General features: G+C 64.5%; 1 protein-coding gene across 4 annotated transcripts in view; it reads right to left on the minus strand.

Annotated features, from left to right (window-relative positions):
* The window catches only part of DOK7 (docking protein 7), a 34621-nt gene extending 13379 nt beyond the window's left edge, over positions 1–21242 (minus strand). For 3 of the 4 annotated variants that reach the window (XM_060011891.2, XM_060011890.1, XM_060011889.1), the window contains exons 1-4: positions 21060–21242; positions 20889–20934; positions 9565–9795; positions 7290–7490 (exon numbers count right to left, since the gene is read on the minus strand). In XM_060011891.2, coding sequence (XP_059867874.1) covers positions 7290–7490; positions 9565–9795; positions 20889–20934; positions 21060–21113 — 532 coding nt within the window. In that variant the 5' untranslated portion in view covers positions 21114–21242. The remainder of the gene's footprint in view (positions 1–7289; positions 7491–9564; positions 9796–20888; positions 20935–21059) is intronic. The other variant, XM_060011887.1, reaches the window with a different exon arrangement.
* Positions 21243–21736: the final 494 nt, after the last annotated feature.

The raw sequence follows: 21736 nt of genomic DNA on the forward strand, positions 1-21736 counted from the left end.
CCCTGACGGTTCACCCGGTGATGCTTTCAGGGGACACCTCCTCTGGGGCAGACCCCCCGACCTTTTACCTCCCGGGTCTGACGCTGTCCCGGCCGCCAGGCCCAGCACCTTGAGGCAGGACCACTTCTGAGTCGTCCGCAGTCCCCTGCGTCTAACCCAGGGCCAGGTGCCCAGGAGACCCCCGCGCTCAGTGTAGATGGAAAGGGGGGCGTGGAGGCAGCCGGGCCCCCTCCCCTCCCCAGGGAAGGGCTCTCTGCATTTCTTGTTTGCTTATCTGTTTTGGGGGAGGGGAGGCAAGCTAGGGCCTGGACCCGTTTTGCCACGTTGTACCGGTGTGGTCACTGTCACAACGCCCCCCCGTGCCTCCTCTCAACCACGTCCGTGAAGGCTCCACCCCGAGGCGGGCTCTCTCCCGGGGTCTGCGCCACAGGAAGTAACCGAGGGACGCTCCTTAGGGTTTGGGGCCGAGGCCTTAGGGGCTGGGGACCCCCACGTTTGCTCTCCGGGAACCAGCCACCCTGTGAGAAACCCGGCTGTCCTGCAGGAGGGTAAGGCCCCAGAGGAGAACTGAGGCGTCCCGGCCAACAGCCAGCACCAGGGCCCCAGGCCGTGCCTGAGGCCACCCACCAAACGCCACTGCCCGAGTGACCCCAGTGCACCATGCAGAGGAGACCACTGACCCACAGAACCGCAAGCCAGGAAACAGCACTAAGTTTGGGGTGTCTGTCCCCCAGCAATAAATAACACGGGAAACTAACAGACAGAGGAGAGGGTCCTGCGGAGCAGGAAACAGCCGCCTGCGGGTCCACGGACACAGACGCTGTGGATCCTCAGGGGTGCAGCAAAACTCGCCCGCGTTATAAATATCTCCAGCCGTGAGAAAGAAAGGCCTTCCTTCAAACGTTCAATGAGCCCAGTTAGATCCCGACCGCGTCCCATCTGAAGTTAGTCTTTCATCTGCAGCCTCCAGACCTCTGTCACTGGACCCCAATAAGAGCTCAGTCCCCAGCTCCTCAGAGAACAAGCATTCCACCCTTTGCTGACAAAGACCCCACGGTGAAGTCCAGTCGAGGACAGAGTCTGAAGGCGTTGGAGGACTTTCCTGCCGAGAAGGTTCTAGAAAGCTCAAGTCCAGACAGCACCGATTATTAGTCAGGAAGTTGGCACAGCTAACTGAGCCCCTTGGGATATTATTTTGCACAGACTTTCCTAATAGAGTAAAACATCTGGTAATTAATGTTTCGTTTGTCTCTGCCCTTATTTGGGGAGAAAGAAGCACAGTGCAATGAAATAAGTTCATTCGAAATGAAGTTTTAAATTTCACCTGATCATTTCATACCCACTAGGAGGACTACTATTTAAACAACAAAGAAAAAGAAAACTAAAATGAGACCGAAAACAAGTGCTGGTGAGGGTGCAAGAAACTGGGCCCTTCGTACACTGTTGGTGGGAATGTAAACCGGGGCAGTCGTGTGGAAAACGGTGTGGCAGATCCTCAAAAAATTCAACAGAGAAACTCCATCTGATCCAGCAATTCTACTTCCGGGCACACACCCAAAACAATTAGAAGTGAGGTCCTGATGAGATATTTGCATACCCACGTTCATAGCAGCATCACACACAATAGCTAAAATGCGGAAGCGATCCAAGTGTCCATCGACAGATGGATGGAGAAACAAAATGTGGTCCATCCATACGGTGGAATCTGATTCAGCCTTAAAAAGGAAGGGAACGGTGGCACCTGCTACAATGTGGACGAACCCCAGGACACTGTGCTGAGTGAAACAAGCCCGTCACAAAAGGACAAATCCTGCAGATGCCATTTATGTGAGGTCTCTAGAGTCAGCAAACTCAGAGATGGAAAGGAGAATAAAGGGTGCAGGGCTGGGCGGGGAGAGGGGATGGGGAGAGAGTGTTTAATGGGGACAGGGTTCTGGAAGACGAAAAGATTCTGGGGCTGGGGGTGGTGATGGGGGCAGAATCATTGCATGAATGTGCTCACTGCCACTGAACTACATGCTAGAAGTGGTTTAAATAGTGCATTTTGTGTTATGTGCATTTTGCCACAGTAAAACAAAAACAAACAAGACCAAAATAACGAACAACTCCTCCGGGAAGCAGGCTCTGTCCCATCCTCGAGCGAGCCGTCTCCCCACCCTCTTCAGCCCATCCCATCCCCATCCGGGCAGGAGGCAGCCACGCAGTGCAGGCACCTCACATCCTCACGGCCACTGCTAGATGCCAGCCGCCTGCCCTGACGACACCACCTGCACACAGCGGGCATCTCCCACTTGGAGATGTGGGATGAGGCTCGCATGCCATCACGTCCAGATGGTCCCAAGAGGCCACCCTGCAGGTCCCCAAGGTCAGGAGGACACGGGGCCTGCTTTTCTGCCTAGGAGGAAACAGACTGAAGCAAAACACCCCAAAAAGGAATCCCCGAGTCTGCTGAGAGCTGAAAAGTGTCTGGTCCTGCCCCACTTAACCCCGGGGCCAGGCGGGCACTGGGCTGGCTGGCAGCATAGCAGGGCACGCGGTGTGGGGTCAGGTCCCCCCAGGGCCAGACCTCGGCTCCAGCACGCCCAGAGGGACAGGCCAGGGCAACTCACGGACAGCTCCGTGCCTCAGTTTCCCTGCCTGTAAAATGGGGATGTGCACACACCACGCAGGGTTGGTGTGAGGACCTAGAACCCCACGAGGTATGGGGCCCTGCAAGGGGGTCTCTTGGGGTGACTATCACCCCAGCCCCATCTCTACCTGGCCCTGTGCAATTGAGGCCTCCCTGGACACCCAGAGCGTCACCTCCCTGGACACGCAGAGCACCCAGAACCATCCCCGCATGCAAATGCCATAGTGGACTACAAAAGGGTGACAGATTCCGGGCCCAACTCCCACCCCCGGAGCAGAGACTTCAGGGCAGAGGGCTGAAATCAACCACAAACCTGTCAGAAATGGGACAGGGGCCCTAGACCCCAAGGGGAGACTCAACCTCCAAGTATAAACCTGAACAGGTGTTCCTGAAGGGGCCTCTGCACGGGCTGCAACCCAGCCTGGGACGCCTGCCCCACCACTCAGGTTCACCTCCAGAGGGCCTCCCCAACGCTCCCGGGCTGGGGTCTGTGGCCCTCCCCGGCTCCCCTTGTGGCCCCAAGGATTCTAAACGCCTTGTGTCCTCCCACACAGGCTGAGTCTCCCCAGCCGTGTGCTCCCAGCTCCAACCCCTCACCCAGTGCAGGCCACAGAGAAGTCCCTGAATGCATTCCCTCCTCCCCAAGATTCCTGGGCTTCAAGACCAGGGCTCCAGCAGTTCCAGGGAGACCAGCATTTGGACCACAAAAGAGGCACTTAAGGGCTTCTCAGAGCTGGACAGGCGTGGCAAGACGGTCTCTCCCTAGTTCAGAGCTTCTCCTTTACGCACATATAAAAATCGTTTTAAAATGCTCAGTGCACCCCAAGGGGCTGACAGGATGGCCTGGACCCCAAGGAGCTAGGGAGAAGGAGAGGGGAAGCGGCCTGCACAGACTCAGGAGCCAGCCTGGGACCCCCGCCCTCCACGACCTGCTGAATTCCTCAGCAGCCCAGGACCCCGATCCTGTCCGCAGCCGGCTCACACGGATGTGGAAATGCCCTTGAAGTGCCCTTGACAGGACCTGCCAATGTAAAGGACGGGGACTTCCTCTGGGGCCCCTCAGCCTAGACACTTCCGTTCAAATGCCCCCCGGCCCTCTCCAAAGCCCTCCCCGGGCTCCAGACCGCGGACAGACCCCGCTCTCCCGGGCCCACCCTTCTCCCTGCCTGCTGAGCCTCTTGCTGGGGAAGGGCCCCCAAGCCTCTGTGCCACCCTCACCGGCATGCCCTGCCCCCGCCCTGCAGCCCTAAACACACACAGCGGGCCGTGACCACCCCAGAGAGAGAGAGTCGGGCCACGCTGGGGGACCTCAAGCTCCCGGCCACCAAGCCCAACCCCCATCCGAATCATCTGCACAGGCTGTCGTCCACGTGGAGGCCACAGAGAGGACACGTCCACCCCCGCGGTACCCGGAGCCACACGGAGCCCCCCCACACACCTGCCCGGCCCCTCCCCCACACGCTCCAGGGCCCTCTCCTGACACCCAGTCACCCACGCCTCAGGACGGGTGAAGAGGGCCAGGGTCGAGTTACTGCTCTCTGGAGTGGGCTGAGGGCCCAGGGTCCAGGCTGGGACCTGCCCCAGGGTAGAAGATGTGGATTCCTTACATCCAAAACCCTCCAGGGCCCTCTGGGGACTCTGACCCACTCTGTCCCAGTGCCCACAGACTCATCGAGATCTCAACGCTGGTACCGTCACCGCTCAGGTGACCCCTGCCATGGGCTGAACAGTGGCCCCAAACGACAGGTTCACACCCTGGAGCCGATGACGGTGGCCTTATCTGGAAAAGGGTCTCTGCAGGTGCTCAAGTGAAGGCTCGCAGACAGACCACCCCCGAGTGCGGGGCGGCCTTAAACCCAACGACTGGCGTCCTACAGAGACGCCCCGTGATGCCGGAGCAGAGACGGGAGTGACGCGGCCACAAGCCCAGGCACACCTGGCGCCCCCGGGAGCTGGAACAGGCAGGGAAGACCCTCCCCCGGACCCCCGAGGGAGCCCGGCCCTTCCCCAACTTTGACTTTGAATGAAACGGTGAAGGAACAAATTTGTGTTGTTCTAAGGCCCCGGGTTGTGGTCATTTGCTACGTGGCCCCAGGACCCTAACTCACACCCCTTCCTGGACCTGAACTAGCCGCCCTCCTCCCAGGACGGCCCGGGTCCTGAGTGGCCTGGTGCTCTGACCACACGCACAGGGGTGCACCATCCCTTCCCACCCAGCCCTGCATCGAGTCCGGTAACAGCCTAAAAACTGGCTTAAACCAGCAGAGCAGCGGCAAGCTTGTCCCTGGAAGAGAATGGAGCCCAGTGGGACCTGCCGGGGGCAGAGGGTCGGGACAGGCTGGCCTAGCCACCCACCATCGAGTTCGGCCACCATTGACTGGGTGGGTTCGGCCAGGGGCCTCCAGACAGCCTGGAGGGGAGATGAGGATGCCCAACAGGGAGTCTCTCTCGGTCCAGGGTCCCTCAGCGGGAGGGAGAATGTCCGGCCTGCAGCCTGCAGGTCAAGGCGGATCCGCTGGGCCAGCCCGGGTTTGTGGACGGAGCTAACTCGAGGCCTCAGGCAGAAGAACCAGGGCGGCCCTGTCACAGTTCACGCTGGGGACCCAGGGAAGGCACAGCGGCTCGAGGTTCAGCTTCTGCCCTCGCAGGAAGCGCTGCTCCGCTGCCTGGAATTGTTGACGATCGCAGAAGGAGCCCACCCACACCAAGAGTCGGAATTTTCAACCCCGAGGCCTCAGGGGACAAATATCTAGAGGGCTCTATCACATTACGTCCGGGCAAATAAAACGGTCTCCAAGGAGCCGGTCCTCCTGGCCTGCCCCCGCTCGAGGGCACACGCCAGCACCAACCCCAGGTCTGAACCCCAGTCCTCAAAGCAGCCACAAGCCATCCTGTCTGAGGCTCAGCGCGCAGGGATTCCACAGTTCCAGCAGGACGCTGGTCTCTCCCCCCGACCCTGCCCGGGGTGCCCCCAGCAGCTCCAGGGCCCCACATGGAGGAGATCTCGGAAGGGAAGGGCCGCCACGTGCCAAGTACGCTGTGACCTGCGGCTCCCGGCCAGCCACGCGAGGGAGGGAAACAAAGCTGGGCCAGGGTCCCCTGCACCAACCGCCGCTGTCACCTCTGATGTACCAAAGACGAGGTGGCCCACGGCTTGTCCAGCAGAAAGGACTCTGGCCAATGTCCCGTGCACCCTTCCACAACAGCCCAGGCAGGCAGGCCGATAGCTGCGCTCACCCCTCACTCAGGCTCAAAAACTCCAGATGGGAAACGCACAGGCGCAGCCGCGGTCAAGGCTCTTCGGGCGCCGTCTGCAGCCGCCCCACCAGCTCCAGGGCCGCTGCGCCAAACTGCCCGCCCCGGAGGTCCACCTACGCCTCCGCTACATCACCCCTCCCTGCCTCTCTGCCTCTCCAAGCTTGTAACCTCCCCCAAGCCCAGGACCAATTCAGTGGCTACAGACATCTTGCTGCCTTGAGCAGGAACCTGGCCCTCACCTGCTTGTTCACCTGTTTGCTAAGCGCCTTTGAAGCCTACGTCTTGTCCCCTCAAAGGCAGGGCCCTGCGGGCTGCCCGGCTGGGCCGGATCAGCCTATCCCACCTCACACACCCCTTGCGGAATGAGGGGGCCAGGTGCCAGCACGCAGCACAACCGTGTCCTCTGTCCAGAGAGATCCAGGCATGACTAAGGCCCCAGAGCCAGGTGGACCCCATCCTGGCCATACCGAGCGTGTGCCAGGCCCTGCGGTAGGCCATCTGCGTGCTCTCATGAGGCTGCGGGTGGCAGGGAGGGGGGCGGTTAATGCCCCTTTACGGGGGTGGAGAGGTGGAGAGAGGTCGCCCCCGGCTTAGAGCCTCCATCCACCCTGCACACGAGGGAGGGGCCGATGATCCCCCTGACCAGGGTCCCAGGCTGACGGAGGTGGGGATGCACAGCCCACAGCCCAGCACACTGACCGTGGCCCTCGAGGCCGCCCAGCTGGTAAGCAGGAGGCCCTCGGCCGGCCGCAAGCCCGGGGAGGCCACGCAGATAGGCTCGGCCCCGCTGGAGAGGAGGGAAGGGACTTCTCGCTCCCCGCGGTGACAGCAGGTCCACAGAGGCCCCCAACTCGGAGAACAGCAGGCTGGGGGCACTGGAACATCCCCCACTCCCACCACGCCCCTCCCGGCCTGGAGGACAGCTTGCTGGAGCTCGGACACCACCTCGGCCCTCAGGACCCCTGCCTCACTGCTGGGCCCTCGCGTTCGGCCCCCACCTGTGACGTCCGGCCTGGGAGGGCCAAGGGAGCTGGCGGGTCCACTATGGAGTTTCTCAGCACATCCTCAATAAATGCATCTATTCTTCTTCTTCCCCCTTTTTTTTTTTTTTTAAAGCCAGCCTGAGCCGCTCTGATGCCCTGTGACCTGGGATGTAGGCCCATGAGCTGCCTCCGGGCGGCCCCTGCACGGGCTTCCTGCGGGAGGGGCCCTCCTCTCAGCCTCCAACAGCAAGAGCAGAGACAGCTGAGGGTCTGGGCTCGACGTTAAAAGACATAACCCTGCCGTGTCCCCGAGAGGCCAGCGGCAAGCAGGAGGGTCGGCTCTGAACCACGGTCGGGCCGGGAAGCCGGGAGGTCTGGGGCTGCCCGCGGCCCAGGGTCCCCACGGCCCACATACTTACAGTACCCACACCTGGTCCCTCCTTCAAAGATGAACCCGCTGGGCACGGCCCCATAGCGCCGGAGGTCCGACAGCTTCCACTGCCCCGTGACGGCCGGAGGGACGTCCCTGGCCACGACGAGGATGTCATTGCAGAGGTGCAGGGTGGCGGGTCCGCTCTCCAGCTTGGTGCCTGGAGCCACGGTCACGTGGAACCTGTGCACTAAGGGCGGGGCAGGGGCGAGAGGGCGTCGCTGGGGCAGAGGCGGGGGAGGGGCGCAGCTTCCCAGGGTCAGCTCAGAGGGCAGGTCTGCCCCACCCCGCCTCCCAGCGCAGCGTCCAGCCCCGAGGTGGCTACACTCACCTCTCCCATCCTCAGGGGCCCCCTCCCCATCCTAACTTGGCCCCGGCGAGCTCCAGTGAAAGCTCACACGTGCCTCCTGGTAGGTCCGCGGCCTCAGGACTCCCGTTCACAGCACGTCCTCTGAGAACCCCCGCCCAGGGTAGCTGCTGTGGTCCCATTTCAAAGATGGGGAAACGGAGGCCCAGGAGGCCCAGCCTCCCGTTGGTCCGTGGAGAGTCTAAGGTCTGCCTCGCAGCCCAGCCTGACCGCAGGGACGCTCGGGAAACCGTGGACCCCCTGCCCTCTCCAGTTAGGGTTTCTCCCTGGCGCCGAGCAGGACAACTTGCTCCCCGAGATCTCATCCACTACCCCGGCTCGGCGCTCTGTCCTGAAGCCCCTCAGAAGGGTGGTCTTCTCTCCCCGGATGGCTCCCACCTCGGAAGAGGGTGCACCCCAGAGTAGCCGGGCCCAGGAGTGGACGGCGGCCTACCCGCCCGTGCCCACCAGCCTCATCTCCAACCCAGAGGGGCCCAGTCCCAGCCCCACCTCCTCCTCCCTGAGCCCCACCCAAGCCCCTGCAGTGGGGCGTCGAGGGGGCTCCTAGGCAAGGAAGCCCTGAGGGCCTGCCGTGCCCGGCCCAAGGAGGCTGGGGGTCAGCGACCCCATCAGTGTCCTGGTGATTTCTGGCAAGGTGCCGAGACAGGGCGCCAGCTGCCTCTGTGCGAGGGCCCTGCCTGCCCCGTAGCAGAAAAGGAGCCGTGCCCTGAGCCAGGCTGAACTGGCGGGAACCCCCAACCGCAGAACTTTCTGGAAAGGCGCGGCTCTTCCCTTCTGCCACTGCATCCCCTCACTGAGCCGTCCACACGTCCCCAGACTAGGGGACTGCTCTGGGGGCGCCCGGAGGTGGGAGGGGCCGCAGCCCGCTAGCCGGGCTGGGCTGGTGTGAGGTGAGCAAGGGCCTTACCTGAGCACAAGACAGTGGCCAAGATCACTGACATTTGAGTGATTATTTAAACAACAAAAATTAACGCAAAAAGCCCACGGTGAGCGAAACAGCAAATGTATGAATCGAGACCAGGCTGGCCGTGGCGCTGGGGCAGCTGAGGACGGGAATGTCTGAGGGTGGCTCGGAGCCCAGCTTCACTCTGAATTCTGACACTTCGTTCGTCACGGGCTTTTGGCTTTAATTTTGAATTTTTAAAATACGGTGTTAAAATATCCCGGGTTTCGAGATAAATTAGGACGTGGGGATTAAAATATACACACTACTCTATATAGAACGGGGAAACAAGAAGGACCTACTGTATAGCACAGGGAACTCTACTCATTAGCTGTAAAAATTATAACGGAAAAGAACAGGAAAAAGAATATACGTATATGTGTGTAACTGAACCACTTTGCTGGACACCTGAAACTAACACAACGTTGTAAATTAACTCTACTTCAATTTTTTTAAATTTTTTTAAAAATATCATGGGTTCTGATGGCTCAGCTGGGGGCCCGCCCGCCTCTGCTCACACAGCCGGGTGGGCGGCGGGGCTGAGAGGTGGGCTGGGTCCCCCCATCTCCCGAGAGCGCTCCCCGCACCCCGCTACTCCCCTTGAGGGACACGCGGGGGACGGCGCTCCCGACACCGCGCGGCTCCTGCCGCCCGGCTCTGGGCCCAGGCGGCCCCGTGAGAAGCCAAGGGCAGCACTTGCGGATCACTGCTCAGCCAGCCGCCCGCTGGGGCTAAAAGCTCTAGTTCAGATGAATGGGGTCAAAAGTCAGGGAGCTCAAGAGCAGCCGGCCCCCCAGCCCCCCGCCCCAATTGCGGCCGGGCGGAGGGCGCTCCGCAAGCCCTGGGCTCCGTGGCCTGGAGTCGCGTCCCGGCCTCTGCAGCCCGTCGGTGGGGCCCGCGGGACGCTTCAGGACAGAGGCTGGGCCCCTGGAGCCCCGCGCCGGTGTCACTCACCCTCACCCAGCGCGTGGCGGATCCGGGCGTCCCAGGCGCACATGGCCTCCCGGCTGTCGAAGCCCAGCATGACGGCCTGCGACAGGCAGACGATGGCCAGCGTGTGGGCCAGGCCCTCGTAGGGCAGGCCGGGCTCCAGGCCGCAGATGTCCTCCAGCGCGAGGCTGCTGCGCTCCCGCATCCCGCGGGCTCGCTCCGCCCTGTCCTTGTAGGCCAGCATCAGCAGGCAGTCTGCGGAGGGCGCGGGGCCGTCAGGCACGCGGTGCAGTGCAGCTACCGCCCGGGCCCCGCCCCCGCTCGCCCGAGAGCCTGGGCCCTGCCACCCTGCAGCTCCACCTCCTCGTGGGCAAGAGGGTGACCCCGCCCACACGGCCCCGCCCACACAGCGGAAGTGGGCTCAGAACAAGCCCTGGCTGGCCCGCCCACCTGACCCCGGCCCCCAGCCAGGGCCTCCAGCCTGCCCCAGACCCCGGGGCCACGGGGGCCACACTCAGGCTGCTGGCAGGACAGCAGGGAGCCTGCCGGGGACTCAGGCCTCCCGCCTCGACCCTGCAAGGGTGGCTTCCTGCCACACCCAGAGCCACTTCACCTCCTGGATTTCTCCGTTTCCAGGGTGTGAGCCGGACTCCAGCGCCGGGGAGGGCAGGAGGGCCACTGGGCTTGGGTCCCTCTGCCAGACGCGACACGAGCCGCCCCCGAGAGCCTGCAGGGGACGCGCCGGGGTCTGTCTCAAGTTCCCATTTCCCTCAACACCCTCATCGCTGTGCTGGGATCCCCGCCTCTCCTGGCCGCCTGTGTGGCCCTGGAGAACCGCCCTAGCTCAGAGCACGAGCGACCCTCCTAAGCGCGCCCAGCGCGGCCGCCGCCTGGTCTCTGATGAAGGTGAGGGGTCCGGGGCCTAATGGGAACACTGAAGTGTCGGACAGCCCCGAGCCCCGCACGCTCGACGATCAAGCCCCCTCGTCCGGGCAGGAGGGGACGGAGGGGTGGGCACGGGACGAAGCGATGAACTGCTTCCCCCGGCCCAACCCCCGAACGCTGGAAAAGCAGCCCCACAGACCCAAGTGACAACCAGATCCCGACGAGCTGGAGTCAAGACTCATCTTTGCCGCCAGCGGAGAACAAGGGTGGTGCTTCCTGCCTGTTTGCCATCAAACCACAGCCACAGCCCCTTCCTTATGAAGGCGGAGGGTGGACAGTCTGTCCCGGCCGCCCGTGAAGGCAGCCCCAGGCAGCACACAGACCAGCCTCGGTGACTGGACTCCAACACGCCTGTATTTCAAAATCCGGGGATTGTGATGGGGGAGCTCCACTTCCTGTCTGACACCCTGCTTGCAGGGTTTGAAATGCTTACCTCAGAAAAAAGTAAAGGTGTTCTCATTTTGAGGGAAACAAACAAAACCCCAGAACCCACAAAAACCCATCTGCCCACCCAAGGGTTCCAGCGTGTTCTCTCCCGAGCACGGCTCCCTTAGGAAACTCGTGGCCCGGCCCGGAGGGAAATTAGTCACACACGTGGCATGAAGGGCATGTGCTGTTATGGAAGTGCTCCCTGATGTGTCACCAGAGGCCCAAGAGGTGAAAGCTTGGGGAGGCGGTGAGCACAGAAAGGCTCCCAGTAAAAATGTGCGTGGACAAAGGGAAGCCACCGAGGTGGCTGGGGAAGGGACCGCGGGCGTGATGACAGCCCGGCCAGCCACACGGGCCGCCCCATCCCCAGACACGCCGACCCCTCCTGCCACGCCTCTCCCCAGGGAAGGCCGGCATCTCTCCCGGTGGCTTTTCTAGGTAGCTGTCTGTCCCATGTTTCCAGTCTCCCCACTCCCCACCCTGGAAGATGAGCTCTCGAAGGCAGGCCCTCTTCTGCTGGAGCAGTGACAGCCCCATCACCTGACACAGGTGAGGGTGAGGGCCTTCTGTCACAGGAAACACCGTTCGCTTTAGTTGTGGCCTTAACAGCAAGGCAGGGCCAGACTGTCACCCCTTTGTTCTAGGAGTTACGCTCCCAGTGATACAGCCGAGAGCAAAGTCCATAACCCTCCTGTGAAGAGTCGCACAGTACCTGTTTTCGGCTACGTGGACCACGCAGCCTCTGTCACAACTACTGAACTCAAGAGTAGCCGCAGACCACGCGTAAGTGAATGGCTGTGTTCCAATAAAACTTTACAACAGAAACAAGCCGCGGGCCGCATGTGGCTCAGGGCCCTGGTTTGCCGACTCGTGGGCTAGAGCCTCGTTTGCTACGAGCCCCTGTGTCGCCCCATACGTCACGCTCCTCAGACGCCTCCTGCTGCCAAGCAGGTCTTGCCGTCCTGGATGCCTGCACTTGCGAGGCTGGCTTGGGGACCTACACACGAGAGCCAGCATGTGTCCCCGAGACCCTTTTCCCTGGCTCTAACTGAAATGCAGCTCACATCCTACTCCTTACAGAGATCTGAGACTCCATGCGTACGCTCGCCCGCCTGCACTGGGGTGAATGGGGGCCCCCAAAAGACATTTCCACGTCCTGACCCCCCCAAATCTGCAAACATGACCTTATTTGGAGAAAGGGTCTTTGCAGACGTGAACAAGGTAAGGATCTCAAAATGAGTCACCCAGGATTATCCGCGTGGCCCTAAATCTAAAGACGAGTGTCTTGGGGCTTCCCTGGTGGCGCAGTGGTTAAGAATCCGCCTGCCAATGCAGGGGACACGGGTTCGAGCCCTGGTTCGGGAGGATCCCACATGCCGCGGAGCAACGAAGCCCGTGCGCCACAACTACTGAGCCTGTGCTCTAGAGCCCGCGAGCCACAACTACTGAGCCCACGTGCCACAACTACTGAAGTCCGCGCACCTAGAGCCCATGCTCTGCAACAAGAGAAGCCACCGCAGTGAGAAGCCCACGCACCTAGAGCCCGTGCTCCGCAACAAGAGAAGCCACCGCAGTGAGAAGCCCACGCACCGCAAGGAAGAGTAGGCCCCACTCGCTGCCACTAGAGAGTAGCCCGCACGCAGCAACGAAGACCCAACACAGCCAAAAATAAATAAATAAATTTAAAAAAACCAAAGACGGGTGTCTTTATAAGAGACAAAAAAAGGAAAGACAGATGCACAGAGGAGAGGCCACAAGAAGCCAAGTCACAGAGTGACGTGCCCACAAGCCCAGGAGGCCTGGAGTCGCCCGAGCCGGAGGAGGTGGGAAGGGTGCTCCCCAGCGCCTTCAGCGGGTGAACGCTGCTGGATTTTGGGCTTCCAGCCTCCAGAGCACATTACTGTTGTTTTAAGCCCCCCAGTTTGTGGCAATTCATTACTGCAGCCCCAGGAAGCTAACACACCCTCAGCGTCACTGATTTCATTTTACACATGAACAGAACAGGGCGAGGGTCAGGGCTGTGTGACAGCCCCTGGTGGAAGCTGCCCAGTCACAGCCGGGCCACGGCTGGCGCAGCTGCCGTCCAGCCCCTCAGCCGGCACCCTCCAGCCCCCCGGCAGCCCCCGGCACCCTCCAGCCCCCCGGCAGCCCCCGGCACCCTCCAGCCCCCCGGCACCCCCCAGCCCCTCAGCCGGCACCCTCCAGCCCCCCGGCAGCCCCCCAGCCCCCCAGCCGGCACCCTCCAGCCCCCCGGCACCCCCCAGCCCCTCAGCCGGCACCCTCCAGCCCCCCGGCAGCCCCCGGCACCCTCCAGCCCCCCGGCACCCCCCAGCCCCCCAGCCGGCACCCCCCAGCCCCCCGGCACCCTCCAGCCCCCAGGCACCCCCCAGCCCCTCAGCCGGCACCCTCCAGCCCCCCGGCAGCCCCCCAGCCCCCCAGCCGGCACCCTCCAGCCCCCCGGCACCCTCCAGCCCCCCAGCACCCCCCAGCCCCTCAGCCGGCACCCTCCAGCACCCCGGCAGCCCCCCAGCCCCTCAGCCGGCACCCTCCAGCCCCCCGGCACCCCCCAGCCCCTCAACCGGCACCCTCCATCCCCCCGGCAGCCCCCCAGCCCCCCAGCCGGCACCCTCCAGCCCCCCGGCACCCTCCAGCCCCCCGGCACCCCCCAGCCCCTCAGCCGGCACCCTCCAGCCCCCCGGCAGCCCCCCAGCCCCTCAGCCGGCACCCTCCAGCGCCCCGGCAGCCCCCCAGCCCCTCAGCCGGCACCCTCCAGCCCCCCGGCACCCCCCAGCCCCTCAGCCGGCACCCTCCAGCCCCTCAGCCGGCACCCTCCAGCCCCCCGGCAGCCCCCCAGCCGCTCAGCCGGCACCCTCCAGCCCCTCAGCCGGCACCCCCCAGCCCCTCAGCCGGCACCCTCCAGCCCCCCGGCAGCCCCCCAGCCCCTCAGCCGGCACCCTCCAGCCCCTCAGCCGGCACCCCCCAGCCCCTCAGCCGGCACCCTCCAGCCCCTCAGCCGGCACCCTCCAGCCCCCCGGCAGCCCCCCAGCCGCTCAGCCGGCACCCTCCAGCCCCCCGGCACCCCCCGGCACCCTCCAGCCCCCCGGCAGCCCCCCAGCCCCTCAGCCGGCACCCTCCAGCCCCCCGGCACCCTCCAGCCCCCCGCACTGGACTCCTCTAGCTGAGGCGGAGCTCCGCTCCTGGGAGGGGCGTGGGTGGGGCCCTTTGATGGGCAGCTGCTCCACCCCCTTCCCTCCCCATCACTTCGGGCCGTGAATTGATCCTATTTTAAAACCTATTCTGTGAGGAGCGCTGTTTAGTGGAAAGCTGTTCAGTACCGGGCACCAGAGAAACAGCAATTCTCGGGTCTGGGCCTGAGACAAAGCAGGTCGTGCCCGGGAGAGACAGCACCAGTGCCCCCGGGGAGCAGTGACACCACCAGCCCTTCCCGCAGACGCGCCGCACAAAGGGCCACGGGAGCCTGCACCGACTGGCCAGCTCCACAGGGGACCCTCGCTGGGAGCACCCAGGGCTGCGCCCCTCGCAGGAAGCCCAGCGAGCTGGTCACTCCGCGAGGTGTCCCGGTCAGCTGCTGAGGAAGCTCACTGGCCCTCCCGCCCCGCGCCCCGGGCCACCCACTCCCGTGGCCGCTTGATCTCCACGCCGGGCCACGAGGGCCTGAGGACCCTGCTCACGGCAGCACCCATCAGCTGAAGCGCGGAGCCGCAGGGGCACAGCCAGGCTGCAACCCGGCCCTGGGCGCCCGGACTCCAGGGGCAGGAGATGAAGCCGCCGCAGGGCCTGGGCGGCTCGCGGCCGGGGGTGGAGGGGGCCGGGGTCATCGTAGTGAAAGGAGGCACGGATGGGGTGATGACGAAAGTGTCAAAGAGTAAACCAAGGGGGTGCACGCGGAGGCACACGCACACACACTCCTGTGCGCGTGCACAGCCATACACTTGATCGCGCGTGCGTGCTCACACACGTGTGCTTACACGCGCATACCTGCAGGCTTGCACACACACACGCACACACTCCACCACTGTGCATGGGCGCCACAGTGGGGACCAGCTGGCCCGGTTCACGTCCCCCATCCGTGTTTGGGAACCCGTCCCTCAGCTCTTAGAGCCTCTATTTTCCATCTGAGAAACAGACGCCACTCACCCTGCGGAGTCAAGGCACCAGCACAGCCCCAGGCTGGCACACAGAGGCCCTCGGTGAACGCCACACGCCAGCAAGCACAGAGCGGGATGAGCGGGGGCCTCAGCCTGGGGCCTGGGACCTTCCCCATCACCACGACACCCAGGGGAGCGTGCCCGCCTCTGGGGTCAGCCCACCCCTGCCCTCTTCTGCCCATAGTGGGCCCTGCTAACCACAAGGGCCACTGAAAGACCCCCAGTGGGGCCCCTCGGAGCCCACCCCACCTCCTTTTCCGTCCCTCAGTGGGGCGGCCTCCCCCATAGCCTTCAGCCCAGTTCATTCTGCTCACGAGAAGCCCGGGGACCCAGGGAACACAGCCCGGCTTCTGCGGAGCTGAAACCCAAGAGGGGAGACAGTCAAACGCTGAAAAAGGTCGATAACGAAGAAAACTCTGAGGAAGAGCTGTTCAGGGGACCGGCATGTGATGGCAGGGGTGGACGGCATGTGGGAGTGGACGGCATGTGGGGGTGGACGGCATGTGGGGGTGGACAGCATTTGATGACAGCGGCCGTCATGGGGCCTGAGCACGGGGGTCAGAGCCTCTCCCAAAGGGACAACGGACTCCCAAGGGATATAAGGCGCCAGCCCGGCAGCACCTCAGGGAACAGCACTGTGCTAGAGGGAACAGCCAGTGCAGAAGCCCAGAGGCAGGGACCCCATGGGCAGGGCTGGCATGAAGGGAGGGGAAGAGTGGTCCAAGGTGTAGGCGGGCTCCAGCCAGGTGGGCCTGCTGAGCCAGGCCAAGGCCGCATCCCAGCACACCAGGGGCCTCGAGAGCTGTGAGCAAAGAGGGCCCAGCCCGGCTGCGTGTGGCGAAGGGACACAGGGTGACAGCAAAGCTCCAGGCCCCTGCAGCTGTCCAGGCCAGAGGAGCTGCTGGTCTAGGCCGAGCAGAGGAAAGGGGGCCCAAAGCTAGGCTCTGCAGTAACCATGGTGACAGCGGGAGGGGCCTTCCCTCTGCGGAGGCAGCGCTAACTCATGGGACCTCTTGGTGGGTGGATGATGGGGTGAGGGGAAGGAAGAGGAGGGCGAGGCTGGACTGGGGAGGGGGGCACCTGGGGAGGGGGTGCGGGGCCGGGGGCAGGGGGCGGGGTTGGGGTTCAGTCCCGGACACGTGAGCCTGAGAGGCCCATCAGACGCCAGGCGGCGTGCACACAGGCAGCTGGACACACACATCTGAAGATGTAAAAATAACCATGGAGTCAGTCACGGGCACTCAGAGGCGTTTAGCCCGGGGCCGAGAGCCTGGGGAGGGCGGGTGGCCGGGAAGACGCAAACCTCCGGGCCTTGTGGGGAGCAGGGGGAGCTGGGAGAGGAGACAGAGGTTGACGCCCACCCACGGGACACAGCCGGAGGAGCGGCTGTTGGCTTGAGCCCTCAGAGGTCACAGTGACCTTGGGCAGCGCCTTCAGCAGAGCAGCTGGGCAGCGGGCTAGGGGCAGCCGAGCACTGGGGATGGGGGCTGCTGACCGGGCCGCCAGCCGGAGCCTGAGGCTGAAGCCGAGGGACCCCGCTGACCCACAGGTCCAGGCCTGTTCCTGATCAAGTTCCGGGGGAAGCACATTCACCGTGTACGCAGGGCGCAAGGGGGCTTCATGGGCTCCCACAGGCAGGCTACCCCGACCTCGCGGCAGCAGCAGGAACGGACGGTGCCGAGGCCCAATGCATGCCCACCACCCGTCCACCCTCCGCAGGGACCGGCTAGGACTCGTCCAGGGCACACAGTTGGTCCGAGCAGAGGCGAGACCTGAGCCCAGGTGCTCCGATTCCTGGTCCGGAACCAGGGGCTGCAGGAAGCCCTGGCCCCCTTCTCGAGGTCTCCGTGGGGACGGAATGGCTGGCCACCACCCACACCCTGTCCTTGAGTGCCTGCCCAGCCCAGGACTGAGGAGTCACGCCCATTCCTGGGGGACACGGCAGATCCAAGGCCAGAAGGTGGGACCGGAGAAGGGACCCTCCCCACCATCACCACCTGGGACGCCCAACCTCTCGGAATGCGCCCACCTCAGTTAGCAGAGCTGCCACTGCACAGGAGAGGCACGGGCACAGGCCAGTGGGACCGCTCAGGCGGCTTAAGGGGCAGGTGTCCCGAGGCCGCGGTTCCTGGGCAAGCTTGCAGGGCCAGATGTTGCCGAGAGTGGCTGGGCTCACGGTACCTCACCTGGCAGCCCCAGCCCCCGCCAGGCTGCCTGTGAGGGGTGACGCTGAGTCAGGGACCCTGCCCTCCAGGAACTCAGCGCCTGTCTCAGGGCAGGGATAGGAAGGGGGTACTGGACTAATACCTCACCTTTGGTGGCAGGAGCAGGTGCTGACCTCCCAGCCGGCCAAGGGCTTGTGGGCAGGGGGCAGCACCCAGTCATTTGTGGGCCAGCCAGTCTCAGCCCCTGCGCCTATAATGACCCCCCAGAGGCCAGCTCCAGGAGTCAGGGTCCCTCCCGGGGGCTTTTCCGGGCTGAATAAAGCCCCCGCAGCTTGCACAGGAGTTGGTGAAGCCCTCGGAGCTCTGAGGGCCCTCGGAGCAGACAGCAGGGGAGCTGCCCTGGCTGCGCGGGAACCCTCTGGGTGCCACACCTGTGGGTGGGCCGCCCCCTCCACAGGGCAGCCACGCGAGAGACACCTCTCCCACCATCCTAAGCCTCAACCCGGGGAGGAAGAGAGGGGCTGCCCAGGGTCACCAGGGGGGTGCCCAGACCCCCCTCCTCTCAAGGAAAGGATCCAGGCATGAATCCTCTGGCCAGGACAGAGGTCGAGGCCCCAAGGAGCACAGTCCCGCTGAAGTATTGCTCCCTTTTATAAAGATTGTTACTTCTGTCAGTGAGAGGTTTTCCCTTTCACTTTAAGTGAGGACACGGGGGCGGGGGAAGGGGGACGCTGGGGCGAAGTGAGAGCGGCATGGACATATGTACACTACCGAATGTAAAATAGACAGCTAGTGGGACGCAGCCCCACAGCACAGGGAGATCAGCTCGGTGCTTTGGGACCACCTAGAGGGGTGGGATAGGGAGGGTGGGAGGGAGACGCAAGAGGGAGGGGAGATGGGGATATACGTATAGGTATAGCTGATTCACTTTGCTATACAACAGAAACTAACCCAGTATTGTGAAGCAATTATACTCCAATAAAGATCTTTTAAAAAAAATAAATCAGGGCTTCCCTGGTGGCACAGTGGTTGGGAGTCCGCCTGCCGATGCAGGGGACGCGGGTTCGTGCCCCGGTCCGGGAGGATCCCACATGCCACGGAGCGGCTGCGCCCGTGAGCCATGGCCGCTGAGCCTGTGCGTCCGGAGCCTGTGCTCCGCAACGGGAGAGGCCACAGCAGTGACAGGCCCGCGTACTGCCAAAAAAAAAAATCAGAGCTTTTCCTTCCTTCCGCTAACTAAACTTTATTGTAAGAAAAACAAGTGGTCCTGGTTAAGAAAAGCAAAAACAGGAGAAAAGACCCAAAGCGGAGAGGGGCCCTCCTACCCCCGCCCGCCTGCAGCCCCTGATTCCCTCCTAACCTCTCCTCGTGGGCCCTACTGGGAAGGAAATACTTTTCAAAAACAAGAGTCCTGCGTTTCCATGACGAGAAGGCAGGGCGGCCCCTCCTCTCTCCTTCCCAGGCTCCCCCTTGGCTGCAGCCAGGATCTGGGGAGTCTTAGCTGTGGGGACCCCAAGTACGAGGACCTGCCCCCAACACCCAAGGCCACCCGAGGGAGCTGGTCTTCAGGATAAGGGGGGCCAGGCGGCTGCACCTCTCCCAGCCAGGCCCCCCAACACACTAGAGAGGGGCCAGCTCATCAGCTAGGGGCCAGGGAGGGGAGAGCAAGGAGGGTCCGGAGCCTCTGACCCGTCGGGGAACCATGGCCACTGGCACTGACCGGGAGGGAGAGAGGGGGAGGGCTGGCGAGAGCCGGGCAGTGGGTCAGCTTGGCAACTCAGCCTCAGGCCAAGCACCCGCAAGAGGATGACCGCGGCCCTCGTGCAGCGTGAGGATAAAGGGGACGCTGCTAAGATAACCGGCAGCGACCGCGGGGGTTCTGAGACCCTGGGGACCAGGACGTGAGACGCAGGGCTCAGAGTGGACAGCAGCCCAGAGGGGCCGCGTCCACCACCCCTAATCCCCTCCCCGCCCCCAGTCCCTGGCCCAGTCCTGCCCGAGCGCCTTCCCCCTCTTCTCCGCGATTTCCCCTCCAGTCCAGTCCTGGTTCCCCGACGCCCCCGGCTCTCTACCGCTGGGCTGCACGTGGTGAGACCCAGGAAAGGCCCGATGACCACAAGCCCACTTACAGGCTCAGAGTCTACGGTGTTGAGGACCCACTGCAGACTCCCCGGCAGTGCTTGAGGGCCCTCTCCACAGGTGTCCTCCAGGGCCGGCCAGAGCTCACCTCTCAACTAGCGCTCTCGGATACTGGCATAAAATCCACCACCAGGGGCTGCAGATCACTACCCCCCCCTACCAAGAGGGACAAGGCCCACCCTGGGACTGCTCTTCGGGTGGGCCACCTGTCCCAGAGGCCGCACAGGCCCTGGCTCACCACCGTCCCGGCAAGCAACCCCCACCCAACAGCCAGCCCCCTGCCTCGGGCCACAGCCTCCCGGATCAGCACGGCCTTCACCCCCGCCTCTGCCACCCTCAGCTGGCCGGTGCCCCCATTCCCTGCCGGCTGGGCACCCCCTCCCCAGCTCTTACCCTCCCCCACCCCTGCCAGGCGTCCCTGAGCTCCCCAGGACTAGGACCCCACAGCTCCAGATGCAGGGCCTGGGCATGAAAGACTGATCGGCTGAACGAAGGGTGCACGGCGCCCAGGCCCCCTTGGAGGGGAAGCTGAGGCCCAGGCAGGAGGTGAGTGTGTCCGTGGCCGAAAGCAGACCCTTCTATCGCAACCACGAGGCTCCCAGAGCCAGCTCAGCAGAAGGGATGGAGGAGGGGACCCGGGAGGGGCACAGGGAGGGGGCCCTCCACACCCTGCCTAGGAAATGGCAGACACCCCAGGCGTCCCGGAAGACTCTCGGGCAGCCTGGCACGTGTGAGGCAGCGTGCGCTCACACCCCCAGCATCCCACACAGACCCCCGGGAGCCTGGGCCGGCTCCAAGGCACCTGTCTCCGGAAACAGCTGCAGCTGCACAGCTCAGAGCCTCCGGCCGCTGAGCTGGAGATGCCCGGCTCCGGGGCTCCCAGCCGGCTCCTCCCGGCTGGGGTGCCGGCTCCGCTCAGGGGGCTGGGAGGGGGCCGTCCTCTCCTCCCAGGACGGATCCCACACACAAGGTAGATTTCACTCTTCTCCGTTCCTACCTGGCGGCCCAGCCTCGGCTCCACCTGGGGAGGCTGGAAGGGCCGCCTGGGGTCAGCGCTGCCCGGAACACCCATCCACGTTTGGATTCAAAGACACGACTCAATCCCCAACTGGGGCAGAACTTTCTGGGATGCTCCCTGCCGCGTGATGGGGGAAGGGGCCAGGACAGGCTCCTGCCCTTTCGCCCCTCGGGCCTCCACCGGCTCCCGCAGGCCTCTCCGAGCCTCAATCCGCCCTTCTGCCAAGGGGGTCCCCACCCCGGGCCTGGAGTCTGAGATGACGGCTCCCGGGCCCGGTGCGGTCGCGGAAGGGTCCCGCGTCCCGGCGTCCGCGGCAGGCGCAGGCCGAGGCGAGGCCGGAGCGCTCTCCGGTTACAGCCCTCGGCCCCGGCGCCGCCGGCTATTTCGGGCGAGCTGGCCGCGCTCCGGGCCGGCCGGGCGCAGGAGGCCGCCGCCGCCCGCCCCGTGCCCCGCGCCCCGTGCCCGCGCCCCGCGCCCGCTCACCTGCCACCGGCGACGGCTTGCGCAGCACCAGCCACCTACTCTTCCACTGCGGGGACAGAGGGAGCGTGAGCGCCAGCCCCGCGCCCGCCCCCCGTGCCCCGCGCCCGCCGCCCGCCCCGCGCCCCGCGCCCCGCGTCCGCCGCCCGCCCCGCGCCCGCCGCGCGCCCCGACCTTCTTGCCGTCCCGCAGCTTGACGTGGCCCTCCACCAGCGCCGCCTCGGTCATCTTCTGTCATGGTTCCCGCGCGCCCGCCGCGCCTCTGCCCGCCGCCCCGCGGCCGCCCAGCCCAGGGTCACTTTCAAAATAGCTCCGGGAGGGCCCTGCGCCGGCCGGCGGGGCGGGCGGGGCGGCGCGCGGGCGGGGCGAGGTGCGCGCCCAGCCGGCCCTGCCCTACCGGCGCCCCGCCCCGGCGCTGCGCCCGGCGGCACCTGAGGCCACCTGAGCGCCCTCCGGAGCCAGGCACATTGCAGGGCTCGGCCGCTGGCGCTCCGGCACTGCTCACCCCGGGGCGGGGGGCGGGGGAAGCGGGCTCCCCTCCAAAAGCAAAGGAAACGCCGGACGGGAAGGGGGCGTCCGCGCGTCCAAGCGCTTGGCCCAATTTTAAAGTGCGCCTCAACCGAGCTGGCTTCGCCCTCCGGCACCTGTCCCTCCCACCACCCCGAGCTGTCACCAGACACCGCTGACCACAGAATGACCGTGGGTCGACCCTGGCCGAGACATTGCCCCGCCCCCCAGCCCTCCAAGCCCCCTCTCTGCTCCCCCCAGACCACCCCCGCTCCCCAGGCAGGGTGATGGAGGGGGGTTCATTCACGTCCCCTGGCAGCAGGAATCCCAGGGCAGGTTGCTGC

This window comes from Delphinus delphis, chromosome 5 (assembly GCF_949987515.2).
Source record: "Delphinus delphis chromosome 5, mDelDel1.2, whole genome shotgun sequence".
NCBI classification, from domain to species: Eukaryota; Metazoa; Chordata; class Mammalia; order Artiodactyla; family Delphinidae; genus Delphinus; species Delphinus delphis.